Genomic DNA, 27,863 nt, shown 5'->3' with positions numbered 1-27,863 from the left:
GTGCTGTTTGGGAGGGTTTAGAGGTACAGCCTTGCTGGAGGAAGTGCATCACTGCAGGAGGCTTCAAGGATTTCAAGCCTCATGACATTTCCAGTTTTCTCACTCGGCTTCATGCTTGTATGAAGCTGTGAGCTCTTGGTTTCCTGTTCCTGCTGTTACATCTCCTGCCACAACAGGCTCTCCTACCTTTCTTCCATCTGTTGCTTTTGGTACTGATGCTTTCTCACAGTAGGTAACACACCACTGACAATCCACATTGTGTGCCAGGAGGCTCATCTGGTTCCTTACCTCTTGCGAAGAGACTCCTCTGTAACCAAAGTCATGTAACTTGTACTCCAGACCGTCTAAGTTACCAGAAGTGTCTAACAAATATTTGGCCAGTATTTTCTTCTGCTCTCTTGAATTTGTAGCTACTGTAATTGGATACCAGGACTGAACAAGAATAGTCTGTAACAAAAAATAAACACATTATATTGGGTTCCTTCTGAAGAAATCATAGCTTTCTTAGAAGGAACATCCTGTACATCTGAACTCTTAGAAACTTCAGTAACTTCACTAGGCTCTCTGAGGCAATAGACAGATGTGCACTACAGATGTAGTCCGTCTGAGGAGAGATAAAGGATATACACTACAGATGTAGTCCATCTGAGGAGAGATAAAGGATATGCACTACTGATGTAGTCCGTCTGAGGAGAGATAATGGATGTACATCACTGTAAGCAAAGATCAGTGAACACTCAAGTCTCAAAGAGACAACTCCAAACAAAAGTTTGAATTCAAAGCTCCAAAGAAGCAAATCATTTTGAATGTCTGATGAGGGATCAGTTGATACTGAGGTAACATCACATTGTCCTACGTCCCCAATGCTTGTTCTCGATGTCTTTACCAAACAGGCCCACAAAGCAGCTCTGACGTGGGCATTAGACTCTACTAAGTAATTATTTAAAGTAGACAAGACTTTACTCCTTTAGACTGACTTGGTTCTAGTAGGGCTACTGAGATTAGAGAATTCTACTTAGAGACCCATGCTTAGCTTTTATTAAAGCTTGTTCTAAGTTGTGTGAAGTATTTATGTAAGGAAGTGTTAGACCTGTTAGGTTCGTACTTTCTAGTAAGAACTACAGTTTCACTTTTTTCTTGACTGTCAGAAAACTAACTCCAAATCCAGGCTGATGTGTAACCACTGGAATCACACTAGTGAATATGGCTTGGGAATTTCTTACACTTCGTTCTAGAATGTTACATTTCCATTTTAACGGTCTAAGCCTGATAATGTGTACTATTAGATGCAGCTTCCCATCTACTTCAGAAAGAGCTAGAAGATATTACTAGAATGGCACAATTTGCTCATCTTAAAAATAGAGAGAGGAGAGAGACTACCGTGGCTTTATAGACTCCAATGATTGAATCGATATGGCCCCTCAAAGCTCTTCTCATTTGAAGCTCCAGTCCTCATCCCTTGATTCTGGGCTATCCTGTGATCAATCACCTTTGTCTCTGTCCTTCCATCCATTCCCCCTCCCCCCCCATCCCACGGCTGTCTGCTTGGCGTAGCTGAATGCAGGTGTTTAAATCCAGGGAACATCTGGGGATCATAAAACCACACAGAACAGTAGCTTCGTAAAACTACTAAGGCTGGAACAGTTTGCTAGGCAACACAACTGAAGCAGCTCTCACCTTTGGCCCATCTGCGCTCAGAATTGCTCTACTGATCCCATGGCCAATCCTAACTCCTAGTGGTGGCCTCTGTGGCTTCATACTGTCATGGGATATCATTCCAATGTGAGCTTTAGGCAGGTTCTATCATTCTTCACGCTTATGGTTTGACCTCACCCCCTCACCCCCACTATCTGTAGCCATTTTGCTCCATGCATGCCAGCTATTTCATTTAGTTGCTGAAACATGCCTGCCAGTCATTGACACAGAGAAGTGACTTGTCTTACAGCAAGGACATCCTGACCACATACCCTGTATAAGAATATTTGCGGGGTTTGCTAATCTTCCACAAAGCTTTACGTAAGACCCATCAAATTGAAGGTCATTATGAGCTGTTATGTCTAAATATGTTGAGTCAGGGCTGAGCACCAGGCAGCACTTCCTACACCTATGTATGAGCGCACTGTGGTTCTTGTGGCTGACGCTGAAAAATACTAATAAGCCAAAAAGTTATAATAGTCATGCTCTGTTATCCAATGTTCTGAAGTTCCTGCTCGGCCCCCACCCACCACCCTTCCCTTACTCAGGACCAGCCAGCTGAGGGTACTGTAAGCCAATGCTCCTCTCCTTGCTAACTTGTGAACCTGGTTTTTCCTAGAAAGGCTTACCCTGAGAGCAGACTAGTACCACAATTAGGCTTGAGTCCTTCTTGAGCTCCTGAACACTGAGTACTGGTGTGTGTTCAAATAAACTAATTTTATTTGACTGAGATCAGTGTTTGTATGGTTTTGAGTGGCGATTCTCGAACACCAACATTTACTAATTAGTTTCTTTCAATTAAGACAGAATCACACTGTGTTGTCCAAGCTGGCCTTTTATATTCCTGTTTCTGCCACCATGTCTGGCTCCTCACGAGGTTTAATTTCCACTTGCTGTTTTCCACGAAGTATGAGGAGGAATGACAATTCGAATGGGCGGAGGTTTTCTCTGGCCTTGCCATTTTCCCGCTGTAAACTTTTCCCGCTGCAGCTTCACCAGCTTCACTGCACACCGCAGCCTTTGCTCAACTCGTCCCTCAGCTCTGCACCCACTCATTCAAGGCCACCCCAATCTTATGATTCCTAGGACAGAATTACCCATTCTTGTAGTGCCAACTCAGCAGACATGATATTCATGTTCACAGCTAGCTAACAAGCTGCAGCTCTCTCATAAAGGACCATTAAGGTATAGCTTACTCTAATTGTTGTGCCAAGCATCCTGTTGAGTGATAGATGGATAAATAATTAATTTACTTGTTGAATCAAATTCAATCAGCTCTACATTTGCTTGTTTGTTTTTTCCTATAGTGCTGTGATGTAGCCCTGGCTGGTCTTGAACTCAGAGGCCTGAGTGCTGGGATTAAAGGCACACCTGGCTCACCTCTATGTTTTTATTAAGCTCAGTAGTCAGTCCAGGAGTATGACAAAGATAAACAGCACAACCTGAAAAACTCTGGCTGTGTCATACCACCGAAGGGTAACCTCACCACCGAAACAGTGAGGTAACTATCACACAGTATTGCAGAACACCACCAAAACCAGCTCAAAATACACTGCTATACCCCCCCCCCCCAAAAAAAAAAGCAAATGTGGGCTGAAGGCATGTTAGCTTGGGCTAACCCAATGTCTACCAAGTTGGCAGGCCTTGATGGCAACTTCTCCAAACAGCAACATCCCATGGATCAAGACTGTTTCTAGCAGAAAACAGAAATATCCTTTCAGAAGTGCTTATTACAATGTTACTCACAGAACTGAACTGGTGTGGCTGTTCCATCTGCTCACCTGGCAGGCCTCAGTTTCTCCATCTTTGAAATGGCATTTTATAAGTGTAATCTTTTTAAAATCATCTTTTAGTAGTAGAAAGGTTTCACTCTGTTTTTTTGTTTGTTTTGTTTTGGTCAGAAGGGATTATCTGGCCTGGTGTGTTTGTTCCCCAGCCCTTTGTGTGCCTGAGACTCTGCAGAGCTCCTAGCCCCTCCTAAACTGAGCTGACAATCTGGTGTGGAAGGACTATGGCTTCTCCCGACACCAGTGCTCATGCAGGTGAGTGGCAGTCGAGGAGGGCACTCATCCTACACATACTCCAAGCGGAACCGAACCATTTTGGTGTTATTTTAAATCTTTTAAAGGAAGAGCATGTTCAAGTTTCTTAAGCAGTGTTTGCTGAGTCTGGCAACAGATTTTAAGTACACAGTGGGAAACTGAACTGAAGACTGGTTAGAGTAGAGATGAATTTCTTCAACAATGCAGTGACTGTGCATTTATGTTTAGCAAAGTGTGTGTGCCTTTTCGGAGGCCAGAGGTGGCCTGTTCTATCCTCTGCCTTGCTCCCTTGAGGAAATGGACACTTTTTTTTTGAAGGTGGAGCTGATTTTTGGTGAGGCTGACTGCCAGCAAGCTCTAGCAATTTCCCTGTCCGTATGTCCATCCCCCACCTCTACCCAGCATTGGTGCTGCAGGTGTGCACAGCCTTGCAGCCTTTTGTGTGGTTACTAGTCAGTGGGATTCTCACACTGGTGCAGCAGCAAATACCCTTATTACTGAGCCATCGTCACAGCCTCATACAGTTAGTACTTTTTATTAAAATTGGTATGTGTCACAGGAGGGAGAGGAAGAATGGATTGCTGACCACCACTCTAAGCTGCCTAACAGATGTTTGTCCTTCACATTGTGGTTCCTTAGGAATATCCAGTCACTCCCAGAAGACTCTAGAGGGCAAGGTGAACTGTTTAGTCACTTGCCACTTCTCCATTTTTCAAGTGTGTGGTGTATGTGTGAACATGCGTGTGGGTACCTGAGTTTCATGTCCAGAATCATCCAGGAATGCTCTTCCATCTTACTGACACAGGGTCTCCCCGGCCAACCTGCTCTGCAGAGTCCCTGTATGTGCCTTCCAAGGCTGAAGTTAGGTGGGCTCTCAACCCCACCTAGCATTTACATGGGTTCTTGGGACCTGGGCTCCTGCGATTTTAAGACAGTGAGGCATCCACTTGAACCACTGAGCCCCACCAGTTCCCACTTCTCTACTCTAGCTGCCCTCTGGATCAACTGATCACCTGACTCACTGACGAACCACTTATTGCAAACTAAAAGTGATCCATGCTTGGTTGGGTTTGAAGATAAAATGGGAGTCTGGATGTACTAGCTGAGATGGTGTGCTTAGGAACCATTCTGCTTCAAGGTGGGAGGGTACAGCTCAATACAATACGTGTGGGTGTAGCATGTATGCAGTCCTGTGCTCTGGGTTCCATCTCTGGTACCACCCAAACCAAATCCCCCTAACCTTTCTCCTACTTTTGTGGCTTTATAGTCTTTCAAAATCAAAATCTCTGAACACAAACTAAGATTCCTTGTCATGTCATTGACTTCTAAATCACAGTTAATTACAAGTTTTACTATACAGTGCAGGCAATTAAAACTTGTATTTTAGCCCACTGTACCCTTTCTCTAGCTTTTTTAGGCCTGCCATTAGTTGATGCCCCATCAAGTATATAACAACATTTTAAATTCTCTGTCAACTTAGTAAAATATATTTTAAAGATATTCTTGACTCTTTTTTTTTTTTTAAAACATCTTGTATTATGCAGCATAACAAACTACTTTTATGGATACTGGAACGTAAATACCATCCAGCACTATGGTATCAATGCTTGGTTATTTCCTCCACAGATAACTACACAGTAATCCATCAAGAAGCCAGTAGTGTCATCACCAAAACTAACCACAGCAATGTGGAACCACATATGTCATACATGTAAGAAACATCTCTCCATCCCCCCAAAGAAAAAACCCAGACTACATATATGCCCCTCTCTTAGATTTAGAAACACAGAATCATGTCTATATTTAGAAGTTGAAAACTTCACCCCCCCCCCCATCAGTGCATGAATAGATTCTAATTGGAACAGAACTTCCACCAGAAGACTGTAGTTATAAAAATGAACTTGGGCTACTTTTCTCATTTTGCTCTAAGCTAGTATACATGGGGAATGACAAGAGACTACTGGTGTAGGCTGTTCATGAGGCAGAGGCAGGAGGACAGTCAATTCAAGGCCCGCCTTAGTTGTGACTTAGGATAAGTGAAACTTTGCCTCAAAGAAAATGTGATAAAAGAACAGAAGATGTAGTTTCCTGGGAGAGTTGCCTAGTGTGCCTAAGCCCTGGATTCCAAAAGAAACACACAAACATTGTAGGCAGATGGCAGCTGAGCTTTAAGTAACCAGTGTCAGTCATCTGATTTAGACAGAATCTCTGAAGATAAGATTTCATTTAAAAGGACCTAAAAGTATCATTTAATAATGATAAGGAAGCTGAAACAGGAGGTAACTGTAGATTACACAGCTTTACCAGCAGCAGCAAACTCAGTAGATTCCTAGTTCAATGATCTCTTATTACACACACAAAAACAACACCTCCCCCGCAACCCTCAAAATCAGAATTTTGAAAAATTTTGGAAGAAAAAAAAAAAAAAAAAAAAGAAAACCCCCTACTCACCTCAATCCAATTGGTAAGCCAGTAGCACTCCGGGTCTGTGTTTTCCACTGTGAACAGCACATTCCCTCTGGGGATGACAGAGCCCTCAGGAACAGCCTTTACTTCAATTGGGAGATGACCATCATATTTCTGGCAGGAGGCAACAAATCATTCATTCATTCAACAGGTGATACTCAGCTGCCTGTTGGATTAAGTTTTTTTTTTTTTTTTTTTTTTACATTTATGGAAACTAAATTTTGGCACTGCACAAAGTATAGATGTTGTTAAATCATTAGCAATTACCTAGTTAGGGAGTGTATCCTGCAGCTTCTAAAGTGAGTTAAAATGATTAACAACGTGTGTACCAATCCAGCACTTTAAATTCATGCTGTTTCTGCTATGAACACCTACCATTTACGATCAACATGGATCAAAACAGCATTTCCCCTGACTTATTCAGAAAAGTGAGAGTAAGTTCATTCTATCATACTCTAAAATTATCCTACAAAACAGCTTGCTTGACATAGGTCCTTTACATAGTTGAAAAAAAAGGAAAGATCACAGACTAGTGTTAGAGAACACATAGGGAAGAGGAAGTCACTAACCATAGAAGAATTTTAAGTAAGCTTATCTGTTCTATGGCAGTATACTTTTAAACCACAAAGACCCTGACATTCAATGCCTAAGTCTAAGTTATAGCCCCTCTAACCTCATGTATTTGAATACTTGGTTCCTAGAAGGTGGAACTGTTTGGGAAGAATCAGGAGGTGTGTCACTTGAGGGTGGAGTGGGCATTTTTCTCTGGCTGTGGAGAAGATATAAGTAAGCTCCTAGCCCCTGCTCCATCAGTTCCCTGCTATGATGGCCACAGTGTCTTAGCACAGCAAAAGAAAAATACCTAGGCCAGTTCCCCCTCACATCCTTTCACAAGATGAAAGGTATAGATAACCCTTGTGTAGAAGGCAAGTTTTTATAAAATCCTAAGAGTTTATGTGACTCAAGACACAACATTTAAATGAGAAAAAACTATTTGCAGTGAAAAACACTGGAAGCATCATGATGTAGCAGAATGCTGCTTTACACATCCTGGTTCATCTCAAACTTATCTGCAAGACCTTTCGGAGTCATTTAACAGCTCAAGACCTGACTGTAAATTGGACCAGACTAGATTATGTCTAGTGAACCCTAAGATTTCCTGCATAATCAAGACTAGCCACTAGAGATTCGACACATCACTGCATGCTATCTTCATAGACCCTCCCAGAAGGGAGTGATGGTAAATGCACATTAGCTCAGCCAGCAAACTTGCTTAGATATGCAATATGGTATTTCTGACTTTATCAAAGCTCCACAGGTACCTCATATTAGCATGAAAGCATAAAACTCATTTTATTACAAACTACAAGTATTTCTAATATTAAGGGTTTGCTATGCTATACAGCATATTCTTATTTTAGTGTAGTGTAATAATACAGGAAACACTAGACTAAGACTAATAATTCAATTCCCAGTGTTCGGAACCTCAGGACATTATGGTAAAGTGAAGAACAAGCACCAACTTCAAGGAGCCATGACAAAGGATTCTGACTGCTTGGTGAGAAACAGTTCCCAGAATTATGTTGTAATAAATTTACAGCATCTATTCTGACACTGCCAAGTAGCCATACCCTTTAAAAATTATTAATCTATTCCCACTTCTAAGGTATGTTTTCCAGAAGTCACATAGCATAGTACTTAGGTCTACTGTAAACTATCAGTTATGAGTCACACTATAGGAGAGAGCCAAATGTTACTTAAAGATTTTTGTAAGTATATCTAAAAATAACCATTATATTGAGATCCTCAACAAAAAGCTTTATAGTTAAATTTTCTATTCAAATTCCATGACAAGAAATTTTGAATTAAACCAAAACCAAAAAAAAAAACTGACAGCCATTTTTACCTCAAGAATATAGTTCCATCCTCTTTCATTAAAGACATCATCTTGGAAATGTTCTCTGTACACTTCTTTGGCCTCCTGGATTTTCTCTTTGGTCACTACTTTACCTGGAAGCACAAAGGTGGCATTTATGTTCCTAACTGCAGAGTCACCACAGCGATGTTTGCAGCTCATGACTGAAAGGGAGGATGAACCAACTCCATCAGGTCAGGAGCAGATTCAGAAAGGAACCTGTACTTCCAGGGTTCACCCTAAGCATAACCGTTCATTCACTGTAAAAGCACAGGAGCAGCCAAGCACAGCGACTCAGGAAGCCAAGGCAGGAGGATCATGAGTTTTGAAGCCAGCCTGGGTTACACAGTGAGATTCTGTCTTGAAAAATTAAAACAAGCAAGCAAGTAGTGAACAGAAAACAGCTTGCATAGAATCAAAACAAAATAAGCAATGCATTCAGAGCTCCCTACACTTAAGAAAAACAATAGCTTATCTCCAGGCGAACTTTCTTCAGAGATGTCTCTGGGGCTGGGAAATCTGATTTTCACAATTAGGAAAATTCTACCCACTCTCAGTTTTAGCTAGCTTTTCCGTCTGTACAGTGAGGCTAGGGTACAGGGCTTACAGGATGGTGAGAAGAAATGCATGGCTTAAGATACACAGCTATTAGAACACACCAGCCCAGAGCATTTCCTGAAGTACTGACTGACAAGGATGGGAAGCTAGAGGGCAGGTAGGTGGCTTTATAAAGATCTGACAACAGTAAACCTGAGTGTACAAGCACCAAAAGTTAACTCAAAACCAAAGGTAATGAATTCAAGGTGGTTTTTGGCAGTGTTCACCTGTGTTGGATCATGAAGCTTCATCCAGTGGGGTTTGCACACACATATGCACTTTGCAATGTGCACGCTGTCACACCATACAATGTCAACAAATGCTGCCTAAAGTATCTTGCTTAGCTTTGAAGCAAACTGCAATATTTTTACTGTTTATACAATATCCTCTGCTCTTACAGAAACAAAGGTTTAAGCACAGAAGATAGACTTTGAGTGTTTCCTAGCCTCTGAGAACGTAGTTTAAGCTAGTGTACGTTTGTATTTACTGTTTACAGTGTTTGATCTTAACACCGCTGTTTAAGTTGCTGACAGGAGTTTCATAAAACAGTCCTCATGCATTTGGCTTGGGATTAGGACAGAACTCCCATCAATTTATGAAATGGCCCTGAACACACTTCTGCCATTTATACTACATATTTATATGAAGTAGCAATCTTAACAGTGTGATTAGAAAATCAAAATATTGACTTTAAAATACTTTGAAGATTCTCTATATTTTTCAGTATCAACTATTCAGCTAAGATTAAATTCTTTAGATAAAAATAGGCACAGGTACATCAATGTTTAGTCCTTAATAAAAGGTAACATTAGATGTATTATGAAGCTTTATTTTTAAATCAGCTAATGTTTGCTTTGTATATCTGTTTTATATACTTATTATTCAGGATTGTGTAAACATTGCTTGGAGTAAGAAGGAATTGCCAAAAAAAAAAAAAAAAAAAAAAAAAAAAAAAAAAAAAAAAAGGAAAAAAATTGCCAATGGTAGACGTTTAGGAAGCAGCACTCTAGGCAACGAATATGGCGCCTATGCGCGCGTATGTGTGTATGTCTGTACTCATGCAAAGTAGGCAATGCAGTATGTACTGCAGCATGTATCCAGTGTATGCAAAGTACACAATGAATAGGGCATATGTGCACAGAGTGCTCAATCAATGCAGCATGTGTGTGTAGTTGTGAAAGATAGGCGATAATGGAGCACATGTGCATGTGTGCAGAGTATGCAATCAGTGAAGTGTGTGCACGTGTGCAGTCAATGTATGCAATCAATGCAGTGCACGGATGAATACTGCCTACATATAACTTAGAAAGTTACAGAACTAAATAAGTTTATAACCCTGAGAAACAAATATAGACTACCACATTTATTTAAAATACCCTGTGTAGTCTCTATTTCATACAGTAGACTTTTTACACCTAGCTGAGTTTTCAGTAATGCAGCATGTCTGACCTATCTGACCTTAAAGTCACTATCATTTGCAGAAAAATTTAACTTAATCTATACTCAACTAAAATTATTTTTGTTTTAAACTTCCAGATATGTAAGTTCTTTGGATCTGATTCTCTGCCTAGAAACTCCATTACATAATATGGTGTAAATGACCTCGACAAACAACCCACCCCTGAAAATTACTTGGGGAATTTTTCTGTTTTAAAATGCACTCAGTATTAACCCCCCTATTATAAATAGTTTTTAAAAATGAAACTTTAGGGTATATCTGAAGCAATATAAAAATATTCTAGTTAAACCTACTGTAATTCAAAATGAGTCTCTGAATTAACAGTAAATTCCTTAATGAGTAGTAAATACCTCTTAGTGAATGGTTAAGACTACAAACAAGAAGGACCTATGAATATTACTGACTGCCCTAAACTTCCTTTGGAAATACCCGTTTCAGAAAGCCTTTCTCCATCTTAAAACATCACACACACTCTCTCTCTCTCTCTCTCTCTCTCTCTCTCTCTCTCTCTCTCTCTCTCAAGATTTAATGCATTTAAATTAGCAGATCAAAAATTTATAAAAGAAGTTAAGCATGGTGATAGCTCAACACTATAATGTTAACATTTAGGAGGCTGAGACAGGAGACTACTGTCAATTTGAGGACAGCCTGAGCTACTTACCAAATTTAAGGCCAGGCTAGGATACAGAGTTGCAATTAAAAGATGTTGTAATTAAAAAACAAAAACCAAACAAGCAAACAATAACCAACCCTTCTAAAACAATACCTAAAATGGTAATCAAATGTAATTAAATATCAAAATTAGATTACTCAAAAAGTTACTTCAAATAATAGAACATAGCAATATAGAAAAATAAGAAGTCACATAAAAGCAGTGTTTTAAATGTACTGGGAAAAGCAATACCTTTTAAGTACTTATTAAGAATGTACTGCAACCCATAAAATACTGTTTCCTCGTATTTCACCTTCCTTACTTTGGAGTTTTCAGTCTTCTTTTCACGGCATTCAAAGTAGGAATAAACTTTGCTTGTGTTGGGTGGGTATTGTTTATAGTGAGTAACCTATATAAAGAAAAATACTTTCATTAGGAAACACTGAGAGTAGAATTATAAGCCTTCAAATTATTTCCAAATCAGAAACTCTTGTTTTTCACTGGTTACCCCCTCACCCTGGCGACACGGAGCAAGACACAAGTGAATGAAGCTCAAATTCTTCCAATGATACCCTATCTTACAGTCAAACTACCAACTGAGAGATTACACTTAAGGGGGATTAATACACCCCTCTGGGTGGAAAGGACCTCATTTGGTCTTAGGGTACAGCTTTTCTTGCAGTCTGAGGTGCACAGTCATTATCCAACAAACCAGGGCAGCCAACTTAGACAGGCTGTACACTTGTTTGCTTTTGGTGAAATGTTTAGAGACTGGGGCACTTCAGATGTGGGGCTTTGGAATACTTGGCTGTACTTGTATTTGGGGGGTAAGACCTGCCTACATAAAAAATGCTTTTATCATTTCTGTGTGCATGTTTGTTTTGTGTGTGCGCATGTGCATGCAGGTGTGGTCTTCCTCGGTCATTCACTGCTTTGCTTTGAAGACAGTATCTCTCATCAGCTCAGCCGCACCATATGGCCAGCAAGCCCAGGTCTCCTTTCTCTGCTTTTCCAGCACTGGCATCGGAAGCCCGTGCCAACATGCCTGGCTTTTCATGTCAGGTGCTGAGATCAAACTCAGGTCCTCAGGCTTGTGCAACAAGCCCTCTTCTGATTGGGCCATCTTCCTGGTCTCCATATTTTGTCTGTGACTTGTTTTATGAGATCAAGTTTGAAATTTTGCCCCTGGACATCCATGCTCAAGATGTTTGAGTTTTGGATCAAAAATGCCCAACCATTACTATGTACCATGTTAAGTCAATGTCTCCTCGTGAGACATTTATGCAACTATGAGGCACCAAAGATGCTCTTGAATGCCAAATGTTCTACAGAAACCTGGATGAAAGCAACAGGAGCAGCAAAAATAATGAAAAGCAAACAGAAAGCTTGTTTTAGGAGCTGCTGAGATGGCTTAGTAGATAAAGGTACTTGCTGTTAATAAACCTCATGACCTAAGGTTGATCCCTGGAACACATGTGATAGGCAAGAATAGATTCCTGCAGGTTATTCTGTGACCTGAACATGGGCACCATGGCACATACCTCCCTACACATAAATATAAAATGTAGTAAAACATCTAAAGACAAAAATAGAACTTCCCATTTTGTTAATTCTCAAACTGCTTTTGAATAGTAAGTTTCTATATGATCTTAGACCTTATGAATTTAAAAACATGAAAGTGTCCTAACAGTTTCTAGTCTATGAATTTGGTAAAGGCCACTGTTAAAAACTTACCAACTCGTTAAAAAAAAGTTATTCACTAGACTTACAGTGTTATTTTAGTGTTTTGGTCACAGTAAGGCAATTAACTGTATAAACAAGGCATTTATTCATAAATGTACAAAGTTACAAATAAACAACTAGAGTAGTGTGCGTTTATACAGTGGGAAGAACAGAAAGAGGAGCTGTAAAATTTACGGTACAGGGTTAAGTCACAGTCACAGTGGACCAAACTTCATGGGTAAATATAGTTCACACCAAATTCCCAGTTAAGCTAGGATTTCAGGTTTAGGAAAGCAAGTGTTTCTTTGGTTGAACAATCTCAATCTCAGTGAAGCTTGACTCTGTTCTAAAGAATCTTTGTAACTCAGCATTAGCGCTCTAAAATAAATGCATTTCCACTATCATTTCTGAACAACCATTGTGCTTCCTCCCCAGCAAGGCATGTTGGCAGCTTCCCTTCCGCTGCATACAGACTGAGGTATGTGGGGGTAAATCTCTACAGTAACATGGACTTTGAGAGCCTGGGTTCTGCAGCGCCATCTTGTTTAGGCACAGCAGAAAGCCATAATAAAAGGCCCAGGAGCCCATGGCCTGATACTACCACCAGCTTAAGGAAAGCTAACCATGCAAACCAACCAACCAACCCACCCAAGGTAAGTACATTTACAAATGACATTTCAGTAACAATTAAGTTCACTAGAGAAAACGATATGCCACACTTAAAATATACCTGAGACATATGTAAACCACAATTCCTTCAAGCTACAACCTGTAACTCTGATTCTTTCAGAGGAGCCTAGGTGTTGAAGTAGGAGAAAGGAAAAAGGAAACAAAGGTCTGGATCACACAGTACGTGCTTTTATTAAACCTCAGGTTCACAGCAGCATTTCACACCATCTACCCTGACTTCTGCAGTAGCCCATACACTTATCAGTGGTATCTGCAGCCAGACTACACTTTATAAGGCTGGCTGGGGAATGGGTCAGGGGTAAACAATGCACAAGCAGGACCATAAATGCAAGCAGGCGTGCCTGCACAACTGCCATCACAATCATTGGGAGGAGCAGACAGGGTCCACAGAACAGACTGGCAAGCAAGACTAAACCAACTGGTGAGCTCTGGGTTCAAGGGAGACCCCAGTTCTATGTGATTTTAGAGAACAGTTGAGGAGGGTACCAGACATTCACCCCTGGTTGCTACATACTCACACACCACAGCTCTACACCCAGAACGGCCCAGAAGCACGCAAACACACACGCCACACATAAAGCAAGTTAATTTACTTTTCAGCTAAGTCAAAAGAGACAAAAGTTGAATGGAAATACTCTAACTCGTTTAGCTCCACCAGTGTCTAAAAGTATAATAAAACTTTCCATCATTGTTATAATTCTGTAAAACAACTAATGACCTTAATTAAAAAAAAAAAAAAAAAGTTATTTTATGTGTGTTACCACATTCATGCAGTGCCTGAGGAGGCCAGAAGAGGGCATCAGACCAGTGGGTTGAGTTACCACGTGGATGCTGGGACCTTAACTCCTTTCCAAGAACAGCCAGTGCTCCTAACTGCTGAACCATGTCTTCATCCAAGAGTAGTTAATTTTCAAAGCTTTGTTTAGGATACTTTCTTACAGTGCTTTATAACCCACTTTTGCCTAAGAATACAAATGTTTCCTATGCTAAAAAAAGATGCCATTATTTCAAAGTTACATAGGCTGCTTAAGAAAAATGTAAAAGATTTTAGAGAATACAGGTTGATTCAAAATGTCTATGCAAACTGACCATGAAAGAGAACTGTTAAGCTGTGATCACTCAGGATGCTGTTTTTAGAACACAGTGATGTTTAGACTGAGTTTTATGGGAATACACAACAGGTAAAGGGCACTATTTTTTAAATGCAGAGTTTCTCAGTGCTTATTACTGTATTCTTGGAGTAACTCTAGCGTCACTAGTTTGGTGCCCTCTTTACTTTCAGCTAAAGTGGTCACTGAACGTCATCACAAACGTAGCTAGTCAGTGCATTCACAAACACATAACCTGTCTGTTCTCTGTGCCAGGCTGTACGGTTTCAGATGCTGAGGAGAAGAGGGAAAATAGGCTGACATGGTCCTAGTCCTAACAGTGCTAATGAGAAGGGTGAGAGAAAAACAATACTCAGACAAGTAACTCAGATTAAGATGGATGCTATGAAAAATTTAGGACAGAAGGGACCTGGCAATATCTTTAAGGGGACCTAGGGAAATTTCTCCAAGGTGGTGACATGTGAACAAGACTCGAATGGGAAGAAAGAAAACTCTTTGACACAAAGGACAGTACAGAATAATGACCAGTGTTGGTCCATGGAACTGGTAAGGTCAGTAAGGTAAGATCATACACAGGCACAGGTGTAAGGTCAGTAAGGTAAGATCATACACAGGCACAGGTGTTGGTAAGGTCAGTACAGGTAAGATCATACACAGGCACAGGTGTTGGTAAGGTCAGTACAGGTAAGATCATACACAGGTGCAGGTGTAAGGTCAGTACAGGTAAGATCATACACAGGTGCAGGTGTAAGGTCAGTACAGGTAAGATCATACACAGGCACAGGTGTTGGTAAGGTCAGTGCAGGTAAGATCATACACAGGCACAGGTGTAAGGTCAGTAAGGTAAGATCACACACAGGCACAGGTGTAAGGTCAGTGCAGGTAAGATCATACACAGGCACAGGTGTTGGTAAGGTCAGTACAGGTAAGATCATACACAGGCACAGGTGTAAGGTCAGTACAGGTAAGATCATACACAGACACAGGTGTAAGGTCAGCACAGGTAAGATCATATACAGGTGCAGGTGTTGAGAGGAGCTCCCGTTGTGTATTAAGTGCAATGGAAGCCACTATGTCTTAAGCTGGGGTAACTGTAACCTGATTCTTTTTTTTTTTTTTAAATGCTGGGAATTGAATCTAGGCTCTTACATATACTAAGTGCATGCTCTAACACTAAGTTTCAACTCCTAGACCCTCCTCACAATTTATCAGTCTTGGGGCTGGGAAGAGAGATAGCACAGCTGGAACTGTGTGCCATACACACACACACACACACACACACACACACACACACACACAAAACATAAAACAATCAATCTTGCAGAAAGAGAAACACAGATTACAGGATGCTCAGAGCAGAGTCAGGATTTAAGAAGTTACTGCCCAAAACTTAGATAGAGAAAAGACCTACCTAGTATTTTTGGAGGTAAAGAAGGGTTAGAATTAGATGTGGAGAGCAATGGGAGATTACAGATACCTCCTAGAGTTTGGCTTGAGCAACTGGGTTAACAATGGTGCCATTTAAACCAGGAGCAGTGGTACACACCTGAAATCCCAGCACTCGGGTAAGGCAGGAAGGTTGCTTTGAGCTGGAAGGCCAGCCTGGACTAACTAGTGAGTACCAGACCAATCACAGGTATGCAGAAACCCTACTTCAGCTTCTTCACAAAGTACGGATTCATTTACTGAGTCAATGAACACTATAGGAGGGATACGTGGGGAAATCAAGAGCTCAGTCTTCAACATAAAGCACTACTAATCCGTTTCATGTGCTCAGAATTAAGTGTATGAAAAGGAAGATCTTATTCCTGTTAATTTTTGCACTGCTTTGATTTCTATTGCTAGATAAGATGATTCTGAGAAATACAAAATTCTTCACATTCCTAGGCAGCCTTCCTAGTAAATGTTCCTGGAACTGGCAGGGCCCTCCTATGGCTAAGAGCTCTGTGAAGGACATAGGAGCCTGTGACTATAGCTGTTAGCAGGAGGCCCTGGCTTTCCTGATGAAAAGAGAAGCTCAGGGCCTGGAGAGAAGGCGCAGTGATTAAGAGCACTGGCATCCTAGCACCCACATGGCAGCTCGTAACAGTCTGTAATCCCAGTTCCAGGGAATCTAGAGGCACCTAGCACACACATATACCGACAGGCATGAGGCAACATATCCATACACAGCTGGGCTTTTGGTTTTTTTTTTTTTTTTTTTTTTTTAAAGTTAAAAAGAAAAAGCTCCTACAATGCTTCTAAAAAGATTTGGTGCTAGACAGTAACTGTCCATGCCTAGAATTAAAAGGTTCTGGCCCCATATTTTTAACAGAGGCAGCTTTCTCCAATGTGGGTTCTTAGCCAAGCAACTACATGAATACATTCCACAACAGCCCATAGGCTACATGGATTTAAATGCTTGGTCATAGGGAATGGCAGCACTATTAGGGAGTATGGCCTGGTTGGAATAGGTGAGGCCTTACTGGAGGAAATGTGTTCACTGTGGGTATGAGCTTTGGGATCTCCTATGCTCAAGCTATACCTGGTGTGACATACAGTCTCCTTTTGCTGCTTTTGGGTCAAGGTGTAGAGCTCTCAGCTCCTCCAGCACCATGCCTGCCTGTGCTGCCATGCTTTCCACCATGATGATAATGGACTGGGTATCTGAACTGTAAGCCACCCCAATTAAATGTTTTCCTGAGAGTTGCCACAATCAGTATCTCTTCACAGTAATGGAACACTAAGACAGGGAATTAGGTGTCATTTCTCTAGGTGTTCCATAGGTTGGCCTGAGATAGTTTCTCAATATCTTTCCTCCTAAACTGATCATCACCAAAGGCAACTGGTACTTGCACATTTTTTCAGCATTTTTAACTGGTAAGAAATAACTAAAAGCCAAAGTTTAAAATACAAAGGGCTAACATATTCAAGGCCACAGAATAAGCTGTATTATATGGGCAATTCCTATAGCCTCAGAATAGGTTCCACTATCCCCATTCTGGCTGACCTCTGCCCCACTACAGCTAATGTATGAAAAAAAAAAAGCAATTATCTGCCTTTCAGGAGTTTTTAAAAGTTTGTAAAGTCCTGGAAATTTGCTGCCACGGAAGATAATTTATTGCTATTTAGCTCCGAAGTATAAACTCCTTGCAAGAGTTGGTTTTCTCGCCAACTTTACTGTCTTATTTCAATCGTCCAAGTTTTCCCTACAACTTATAAAACTTACTTGAAAAACTATATTTAAAGTATTACCCTCTTTTTTAAGACAAGGTCGCATGTAGTCTAGGCTGGCCCATACTTCCTATGTAAAGCAAGGGTGGCCTCCCATCTCTACTTTCAGTGCTAGGATACAGAGGTAAGTCAGTGACTGCTACATACATGTCTTTAAGGACATGAGAAAAACACGCAGAGTCCTAGAGGTGCCCCCTCTTCATTGATAAATGCTGGTGCCATAAGCCCATGCTCCTAATCCTGTAGTGTTTACTCAGAAGCACGCAAGAGGCAACTACAAAATGGGAACCAGTGGGAGGAGAAGATTGGAAGTTCCAGTCAGAACTGACCTGGTCATATGATTCTCATCTCTCCAAATCTCTTCTGCAATAACTCTCAACTTCCTGTGTTCCTTAGCCATTGGAGAACACAATGTCTGACTGCTTCAAGGAAGTTAAGCAGCTCTTGGAAGTGTCCCTAAAAACAACCTTTCTGTACTCTGGATTGTAGCACACTGTTGCTCCTTTCTGGGTTCCTTTGCTATGGATGAGGAGATGATGGAAATCGTGCTGAGAGGTACAGGGCAGGCCTAGGAAGCCTGAGAACCAAGTTACCCTGGCAGCGGTGTGGTGCGGCCTGAACTCTGCTGAAGGACTACTTTTGTGTATTCTGTCTTCCAGCAGAGCACAATGACAGTGTCTTCTGCTAATCTGCTAGAGATAAAATGTTGAAAAATGTTAAAACTATTCTCTGCTGTAGGCGTTTATTAAGTTTAAAAAAAAAAAAACATATACAGTTTTGTGGGATCCAAAAGAAAATCATCTTTGAGTGCCTTCTGGTTATTTGGGAACTGATTACCCCAGAAGTAAGCGGAAAAGGAAAACCATGTCTCCTTTACAGGACAGTCCCTAGTGCAAGCCAGTCTCTGATGGCTGTGTCTCACCCCTGTCTGCCCTAGCTGGGGAGGGAATGTGCCCTAAGCTATTCTGAAAATATAAATGATTGAAGATGTAGAAGCAGGCCCTTTTTATTTGGAAAATGAACTCAAGATGAAACTGAAGAGCTGCATTTGCCTGCGTTCTCAGCTCCTTATTACACATAATGAAATACGAGATCCCAGAAATGGAAGTGTGTTTCAAATCCTCCTCCACGAGCCCCGAGTGTCCTGCCCTTTCTTAAGGACACTGTGAAAATGTATCCCACATGTCACTATGCTTGGCCACCCTTATCTACTCCGTAGATAGTTTAGAAAACAATTTTCCCTTCACCAACCAGCCTCTGTCTCCTAAACAGCCAGGAATTTTTGAGAACCAACAAGAGTATGTAATTGCCAAATAAAAGAATATTCATTGCTTGTGATCTCGTGTTTAGCATTCTTGCTACCTCTCTACCTAGAATTAAAAAGACAAAAAGGGCAAATACTTTTATATTAGCCCAATGAGACTGGTCAGGAATTTATTATATGCAAATTAAATCCATGCAGATAAGCATGACCTGCTAGGACATTAAAATTACTTATTAACTAGAAGCATCTCCAAAACAACACCACCGCCTGCTGCTACAGCAGCCTCACATTTGGTATCTATCCACTGTGACTAGAGGAGCTACTGCTCTCTGATAAACCAAGTAGCTCCAGCTGCTTGCTATCTGCCATGCAGAACACGCTAGCTGGACCAAACAGAAGCCTGCCACTCTGGTGTCTGAGTGTTGGGACTAAAACAAAGATGTTGTCTTCTAAGCCTGGCCTTTTACATCTGTTTATGTTGCCCACATATAAACTATGAATGAGAAACTTTTCTAAAATCACTAAGGATACCCAAAACACCTCAAATGAACTAAATGAAGCAGAAATTTTAGAGCCTTCAGTACCACAACAGAAATGATAGTGACCTTGCAAAGGTCATTTCCACTTTAAAATCCTGTCTGAAGTAAAATGCGGGCATAATGCCTTTAGTTCCAGGACTTGGAAGGCAGAAGCAGGCAGATCTCTGAGCTCAAGGCCAGCCTGGTCTACAAAGCAAGCTCTAGGACAGTCAGGGCCACTACACACTCTGCCTCAGAAAAACTGAAACGAAAGTAAATAAAACCACATGAAAGACCACCTGTTGATAAATCTCGTCTCTTTTAAAATGAAAACTCACTTACTTACAATAAAAAAAAATGAACTAGTGTGTAAGCGAAATGAGACTCTAAAACATTCATATTACAGGGTTAAAAAAAAAGCAAAGAACCAAAACACAAACACGAGAGTACTACACCTAAATCGCTACACTCAAGACTATCACGATGTTCAAATAAGCACTAAACTTGAAAACTAAAATTTAATCTGTTCTAGTAAGGGTACTAGTCTGACATTTTACCTTTCAGGCGTCTTGGCTAACAAACTTAGCTTAAGGTCAGGGCAGTTCATTTCACGTAGTGGGGGGGGGGGTGCATTTCTTCATCACTCCTCTCTTTGGTAAGGTGCACTTCGATTAATGCAAGAGTCAAATCAATAGGCACCTTAAAGCAATGTGCCATTTCACTCTTCCCACGAGTTCTCGAGGGTTAGAACTCCAGTTCCTTTACCTCTTGGTGTGTTTCACTTTCCTTTTCACAGAAATCACATAGTGATCCTGAAGAGCCTGAGTACACTGGCTTCTCCAACTAGGGGGTCAGGCACGTGAATGATCCCTACGTGCAAGGGAGTTTGAAATGCAGCCCCAGAGTGGGACGGCTCAATCAGGCGCGGCTCCGGGGGGCCGGTTTATCCTCCGCGTTGGGACCACTAGCTGGGTGAGGGGCACACCGCCAGGACATCTCCTCGAGCTCCCCTAGGTAGGACCATACCTGCCGAGCCAGGGGCCGCTACCTAACCAACCCGATCGTCCCGATTCAGTCCACCCTGTCCCGGAGCCAAGGCCGCCGCCGGCGACCGTAGCTGCAGCGTGCGCCCATCCCGCCGAGCCTCCGGCCGCGCCCCCGCCGCGGCGCAGGCCCCGCCTCCGGCCCGCGCCTCCATCCTTCAGCCGCCGCGTTGCGGCTTCTCCACCTGCCCTATCCCACCGCCCTAGCTCCCGCTGCTCCCGTCCCGGAGACCCCCCATCCCAACTCCACCTTGTAGGAATCGGTGGCCAGCAGGATGTTGAACTCGGCTTCTGCCGCAGCATTCATCTCGGGCCGGAGCGGAGGCGCCGCGCCACGAGCTGCCCGGCGCGGCTGCGAGCAAGGAGAAAAATGGGCTTCGCTGCGCTCCGTTGCTTAAGTCACCGCTCGCTCGCAGGGGGGCGGGAGAGCAGGGAACGGAGCGCGGGGAGGGGCCGGGAGGGCGGGCAGGTCCGTGACGCGGCGGCGGAGGCTAGCGCGCTACCCTGCCCAGCACGCTCCGGCGGCTTTCCCCACGGCTCTGCGCCCCGCCCATCCCGGGGAAAAGGGGCGGGGCACGGCTGCGCGTGCGCAACGCAGGGGCGGGGGGGAGCTGAGGAGGACGTGAGGCACGCGCTCTGCCTCAGCGGCGCCCGCCCGGAGCCTAAAGCGGACCGTCACCCCAGCGCGTGACCTGGGCGCCTGCCTCTGAGGGGCGTGGCTTGTTGCAGGGGCGTGGCTTGGGCGTTCCCAGCCTCGCCCCTCCTGTCGTGAGCCTCTGCCCGCCCCAACCCGGACCTTCCTCTTGTCCTACCCAGTCCCTGATCGTCCTGAGAGTCTTGTTGGAGTCACGCCACCCAGCTAAGGCCAAGGAGCCACCCACTGTCGTCTCCCTGTTCCCGCACGCGCTTTGTCTCTCGCTTAGACTATGGAAGGATACCTTTGGTCCCCATCCGTCTTGTGGATCCTGTTCCTCTAGGTTTTCCTTTAAAATCAGAGGAGCTGCCTGAGGTCTGCGTTCCCCTGGTGCATGGACTTGCTTTCCTCCCCTCTCTGTCTGTAGCTGAGCTCTTTGATCCTTTAAAGGCTGTTTGACTTTTCCTAGAGAAAAGTCTAAACAGTCCTTTGCGCCTTTAGGGGGAAGGTTAAATTCAACCCTCTCAGACAATGAAGGGACAAGACCAAATTGAATCAAATATTGTTGGGAGGTAAAAGGCATCCAGCCAAGTCTTAGACAGCGGATCTGTTTTTTTCTTTAAATCATTAAATCCTGGGGAAGGAGCTAGCAACCTCCCAAATAAGAAATGACGAGTGATGACGTCATCCAAATTCCATGAGCCGGTCCTCTTGTTCAGTTTTCACATACATAGTTGCAATTTTTTTTTGCATAAAACTAAAAGTCCCTTTGCATGTTTAATAAGACTTCTAAGATTTAGGTTTTGTTGTTTTTATAGAATATAAGTAGTTGGTATATTTAAACTGGCACAGACTGCATCAAATCAGTAGTTTCTTTTTGCCTTTTACTTCCCAACAATATTATATTCAGTTTAGTCTTGACCCCTCATTGTCTGAGAGGGTTGAATTTAACCTTCCCCTTAAGATATAAAGGACTGTTTAGAATTTTCTCCCGGAAAAGTCAAACAGCTTTCAAAGGATCAAAGAGCTCAGCTGCAGAATCCATTCATCTACAACTGACCACTATTTTGGGCTGTTTTATGCAGGAAAAAACCTAAGATTCTAATTACAAAGTAGTCTCAGTTCACGGTAGCGTTGTTTTAAAAACAAAATCATCTTGCAATCTTTGAGGGTTTTTTTCCTGTATAAGAAATGAAAAAGCCCAAAATGTAAAAATGCTAACTAACACTGTGAGCATACTGACATTGCTGGATTAAGTGCAAGAACTGTGTCTGCAGAAGGATCACCCGCTCAACTCCACAGCAATCTCTGGAGGAAAAGGTGCCAACTGAAGTTGTTAGAGTTTGGGTCTTAAATGTGCCCCCCATGCAGACCTACATGCTAGCATCAGCTGACCAGTGGGAAGCAGTTCAACTTTTACGAGTTGGGGTCTGAGTAGAGGCAGTTCTATAATGGAGGAGAGTGGGGATATTGATGCATTTATTTCATTCCCTTCTCTTCGAACGAGATGAGCCCTGCCACCACAAGCACAGAGCAACAGGGCCAAGCAATTGTGAACTGAGACTCTGAGCCAGAAGCAACCCTTTCTTTCTTCAGAGTTGATTTTATCAGGTACTTTGTCGAAGTGATGAAAGCTGACTAACACACAAATCATGTTACCAATAGAAAACCGCATTACCAAAGGTAGAATCTGACATGTTCTTGCCCAACTATGTCTTTAAACCAGGCCGGTTTTGAGTGAATTGGGGTTTAGAATGGTGATATGAAATTATCGCCAGATATAAAACCAAGATTTTACTTTGAAATAATGTCGACTGAAAGATAACTTGGAAGAAGAATTTATATGGCACCTTTAGTGGCATGTAAAAGAGATAATACACTGTTTCTTATGGATTACCACATCACAAATAATAAATACCCAGATTCAAGTAGGTCCTGTATACTTTTTCAGAGCTCTAGATCAGTCTACAGGTCAGTCAATCACGTAGAGAAGACTGGGAATCAGGTTCTTACTGTGATCAAAGTGGGTGCTGCTGAGTTCCTGTTGTTTTTCTGTCCACCTGCGGTACACTTTCATATATCAAGATATTCCAACTAATGTGATTTCCCTTCATCAAACCAATAGTGGAAAAGTAGGCATAGACCTGTTTCATCTCCAACCCCTGACAATGGTGCCATCCTCTTCCTCTATGCTTTCCAGAGTCATCAGTTAGCAACAACTCTCAGAGAGGCAGATGTACAGCAGGAGCTTCATGAATACAACTTAGTGCTTTTCCTTATTTGGGATGCTAAGGTCCCTTGTTAAAGTTTTGGACTAATTTCTTTGGCAGAGATTTCAAGCAGCCTGATGCTAATTTCTCCTGCAAGGTTATTAGTGACCACTCTTACGCAGAACTATAGAAAAGGAAAAAGAAAAGGAAGAGAGCAATTGAGGCAAAACGAAACACAAAATGTAGGTGTCGAAAATGGGTGTTGTAGTGCGTCTTTAATTCTAACACTCAGGAGGCAGAAGCAGGCAGACCTCTGAGTTTGAGGCCAGACTAGTTTACAAAGTGACTTCCAAGACAGCCAGAGCTACATCGAGAAACCCTGTCTGGGGAGGAGAAGTGGGGTACAGTTTGAAGAGGAAAGGAGCAAGAGGAAATGTAATATTTGAGTTACAGTTTATTCTGAGTTTGGGAGAAGTGGAATAAACCCAATGGTGCCCTCAGTGAGAGAGACCCTGCCCCCAGCGAGTCCTGCAGTTTGTGAAAAGGCCTAAGGAATTGTCTGGTTCTAAAAAGCTTCAACGCTAGGCAAATGTATTTCAAGGTGGGGCTCAGGTTCTATCCCAAACAGGCAGAGGAATTTGCTGGTCCTGGGGTTAGTCTTGAGGGTATAGGAGAAAAAGGGATGTGGGATCTTCTTCTAATGTCAAGAGGTTAGGGAAAGCTGCTGAGGCCAGATGTGTGGCCAGGGAATCCTTGTATGGAGGCCTAAAGAGGCCATTTCATGAAACCGTGAAAGTAAAACCTGGGTTGTGTTAGAGATCCCATGATATTGGAGATGCCAGATGTCTTAGGGTTTTACTCCTGTGAGCAGACACCATAACTGAGGTGTTATAAAGGACAAATTTAATTGGGGCTGGCTTACAGGTTCAGAGATTATCATCAAGGTGAGAGCATGGCATTATCCAGGCAGGCATGGTGCAGGAGGAGCTGAGAGTTCTACATCTTCATCTGAAGGCTGGTAGCAGAATACTGACTTCCAGGCAGTTAGGATGAGGGTCTTAAACTCCAACAGGGCCACACCAAATAATGCCAGTCCTAGGCCAAGCCTATTCAAACCATCACACCATAGTGGGGTATCTGCCAAGAAGAGCTGCAGACAGGGTGTAGAACCAGCTCAAAAGAGAGAATTCAGCAAAGCTGGGCAGGAAGAACCATAGGGCCTTCAACATCAGATGTGGTGGGTTTCTATGGTCAGTTCCAGTATTGCCTCACTGTGCTTACTGTTTCTCCTTTTTGGAATGGCAATGTATATTCTGTGCTGTTGAATGTTGGAAGTATTTAGTTTGCCTTCTTATTTTGATTTTATAGGAGGCTATAAATAAGAGATTTCCCTGATTCTCAAAACAGACTTTGGACTTTTCAACTATATCGAATCCTTGAAAGATTATCTGAAGTTGAATTAAATATATTTTGCATTTCCTTGGTCATGGCACTTTGTCACTACAATAATACAGTAACTAAGGCAACGGGAACACATGTAGCACATCTAAGATGTTTAGGCTCATCTTTAAAGGAAAGGTAAACACAAGCACATCACAATGTTATATGATGTTCAGTTGTCATCGTTACTTATAAATTTTGCTGATAACTTCTTGTCTAAGATTCTAAGCTCTATGCAAAAGAATGCAAATCGATTCTTTTTTATCTCCTTGTATGAAGCTCAAGTGCAAGTGGATCAAAGATCTTCACCAGGCACACTGAAACTATTAGAAGAAAAAGTGGGGAAAAGCTTAGAACACATAGGCATAAGGGAAAATTTCCTGAACAGAACGCCAATGGTTTATGCTCTAAGACCAAATGGGATTTAATGAGATTGCAAAGTTTCTGTAAGGCCAAGGACACTGTCAAGAAAACAAAACGGCAGCCAACAGACTGGGAAAGAATCTTTACCAATCCCACATCTGATAAAGGCCTAATATCCAAGGTATACAAAGAACTCAAGAAGTTAGACTCCAGAGAATCAAACAATCCTATTTAAAAATGGGGTACAGAGCTAAACAAAAATTCTCAACTGAGGAGTATCAAATGGCTGAGAAGCACCTAAGGAAATGCTCAACATCTCTAGTCATCAGGGAAATGCAAATCAAAACAACCCTGAGATTCCACCTCACACCAGTCAGAATGGCTAAGATCAAAAACTCAGATGACAGCAGATGCTGGTGAGGATGCAGAGAAAGAGGAACACTCCTTCTTTGGTGGTGGGGTTGTAAGCTGGTACAACCACTCTGGAAATCAGTCTGGCGGTTCTTCAGAAAATTGGACATTGTACTACCTGAAGACCCAGTTATTTCACTTCTGCGCATGTACCCCGAAGATGCTCCAACATACAATAAGGACACATGCTCCACCATGTTCATAGAAGCCTTTTTATAATAGCCAGAAGCTAGAAAGAACCCAGATGTTATTCAGTAGATGAATGGATACAGGAATTGTGGTATATTTACATAATGGAGTACTACTCAGCTATCAGAAACAATGACTACAAAATTCCTAGGCAAATGGATGTATCTAGAGAATATCATGCTGAGTGAGGTAACCCAGTCACAAAAGAACAGGCATAATATGCAGTCACTGATAATTGGATACTAGCTCCAGAAAGCTCTGAATACTCAAGAAACAACTCATAGATCTTATGAAACTCAAAAAGAAGGAAGGCTAAAATGTGGATGCCTCAGTCCTTCTTAGAAAAAAAAGTAAGTGTATAGCACCCTCTCAGAGTGTGGTACACCTAGACCTTAAATCATTGATAATTCAAGAGCTAAGAATGTAGCCTTATGTCAATCCTTGGTATTTAAAAATCATTATGTTTAATCTTTACACACCAAGAAAATTTTGACTTTTTCCATGTTATCTTTTGTTTTACATGTACTTTATGCTCATTGTAACTAGTAAATTTTCAATGCATACTATCAATCCTTAAAAAATCAAGTATTGACTAAAAAATATATTTATATAATTTTATGTAAAAAAATCTTTTAAAATCTGTACATTTATCTCTGTTTTTTAAAATAAATTTGTTTAATTAAAAAAAAAAAGATTTTAAACTCCAAACCAATGACTGGGAAAATAAACCTGTTAGGATTATTATAGGATGCCAAGATCATTTTAACTTAGTAGTTTTTTTAAGTGAGATATGTTCATCACATATGCTATAGAAGAGGAGTATTAATGGCATCTAGAGACAACCTTAATTTTAATAATTATTTTAAGGGATATTAGAAAAATAACTTGTGCATAGACTGGTTTTCTTTGAGAGTTTTTACTTAGGATGAATCTAAATGGAGGACACTCAGATGATAAGATGTATTTTCTTTGATCTTCCCTAGTCTGTATTTGACGTATGAAGGGATATTCTTGAAGACACGGAACATGACAAATCACATGTTATATGAATTCCATATGAGAGTCTAGAAAGGGTAAAAATATGGCAAAGAACAGATTAATGGCTGCAGAGGCTGAGGGGAAGTAGAGTCACTAAATTTGTGAATCATAAATAAATTCTATGTCTAAAACTGAGCTAAGAACACTTTCTGTTTTGAAATGATTCTGAATTCTGCCTCCTTTTGTCCTGGGATTTTAGGTATTTATTTTCATGTTTGGTTGTCTCCAGCTTTGTTTGCATGATTAGGCAATGAACACCATTTTGCCCTGAACATATAAAAGATATTCTTGAATATTTATAATATCTCAGTTCTAAAAAAGTGAATATTCCTGATAATTAAATAGAGACCAGGATAACAAAAAAACTAATTCTAATAAGGTCAGCCCGAAAGGGACATGTCAGTACCTAAAACAGACACCACACTGCACACTGAAGCACGAATGGCTTCAAAAGCAGACTTTCCAGTCACGTGAACTCTGTTACTTGGCAGCTATAAGGTAGTTGGGGTCTGCAGTGGACAGAGAAAGAATCAGAGGAAGCTCTTGGTCCCTAGCAAGCTCAGCATCTGGTTGTAAGATCAATATAAAATCCCATGTGAATATAACTTTTCTCTGCGGGAACAACTTTTGAGGAATGATTAAGGCCTGGAGTATGTTCGTTTAATCAGTTTCTATGTTCTCTACTTTCCCAGATAAAAGCCTTCCCACCAGTGAAACCATAAGCATCAGTAGCATGGGTTTTGATCACCAAATCCTTGCGTTGTGTCTCATTCTCCTCTCTACACTGGCTCTGGTTCTCCGGACCTTTGCCCAGACCCGAGTTTGCCCCACTTGACTTACTATTTATTCTTACAACATGAGTTAGAGCAATTTGGAAATACTTTAGAGAAACAGTCTTAAAATAGGAAACATTTATTTGGTTCATAGTTTCAGAGTTTAGTCCACATCACCTGGGCTTATAGTTTTGGATTTGGATTGGGAGAGAGAATCATGGCGGACTTTGTGAAAGAAGGAAGATTCTCACTTCATGGAAGCCAGAAATGGGGGTGTCAAGGAAAGGGGGGATGGAGACGAGGTGTAGTCATAAAAATATGCCCTGGTCACCTTCTTCTAGCAAGATTCCAATCATAACATTTCTATCACCTCACAAAATATTACCACCAACTGACAAGCTTTCAACACATGAGCCAGTG

At 41.7% G+C, this 27,863-nt stretch overlaps 1 protein-coding gene across 1 annotated transcript in view; it reads right to left on the bottom strand.

Moving 5' to 3' along the window:
* NAMPT (nicotinamide phosphoribosyltransferase) overlaps positions 1-20,783 on the bottom strand; it is a 32,549-nt gene extending 11,766 nt beyond the window's left edge. The window contains exons 1-5 of the mRNA XM_080912653.1: positions 20,636-20,783; positions 11,079-11,235; positions 8,110-8,213; positions 6,189-6,317; positions 289-447 (exon numbers count right to left, since the gene is read on the bottom strand). Coding sequence (XP_080768779.1) covers positions 289-447; positions 6,189-6,317; positions 8,110-8,213; positions 11,079-11,235; positions 20,636-20,692 — 606 coding nt within the window. The 5' untranslated portion in view covers positions 20,693-20,783. The remainder of the gene's footprint in view (positions 1-288; positions 448-6,188; positions 6,318-8,109; positions 8,214-11,078; positions 11,236-20,635) is intronic.
* Between the last annotated feature and the right edge of the window lie 7,080 nt (positions 20,784-27,863).

Source organism: Micromys minutus (assembly GCF_963924665.1).
Source record: "Micromys minutus genome assembly, chromosome: 1".
Taxonomy (NCBI): domain Eukaryota; kingdom Metazoa; phylum Chordata; class Mammalia; order Rodentia; family Muridae; genus Micromys; species Micromys minutus.
The sequence above is the reverse complement of the archived record's forward strand: the minus strand, read 5'-3'. Positions and strand labels throughout refer to the sequence as shown.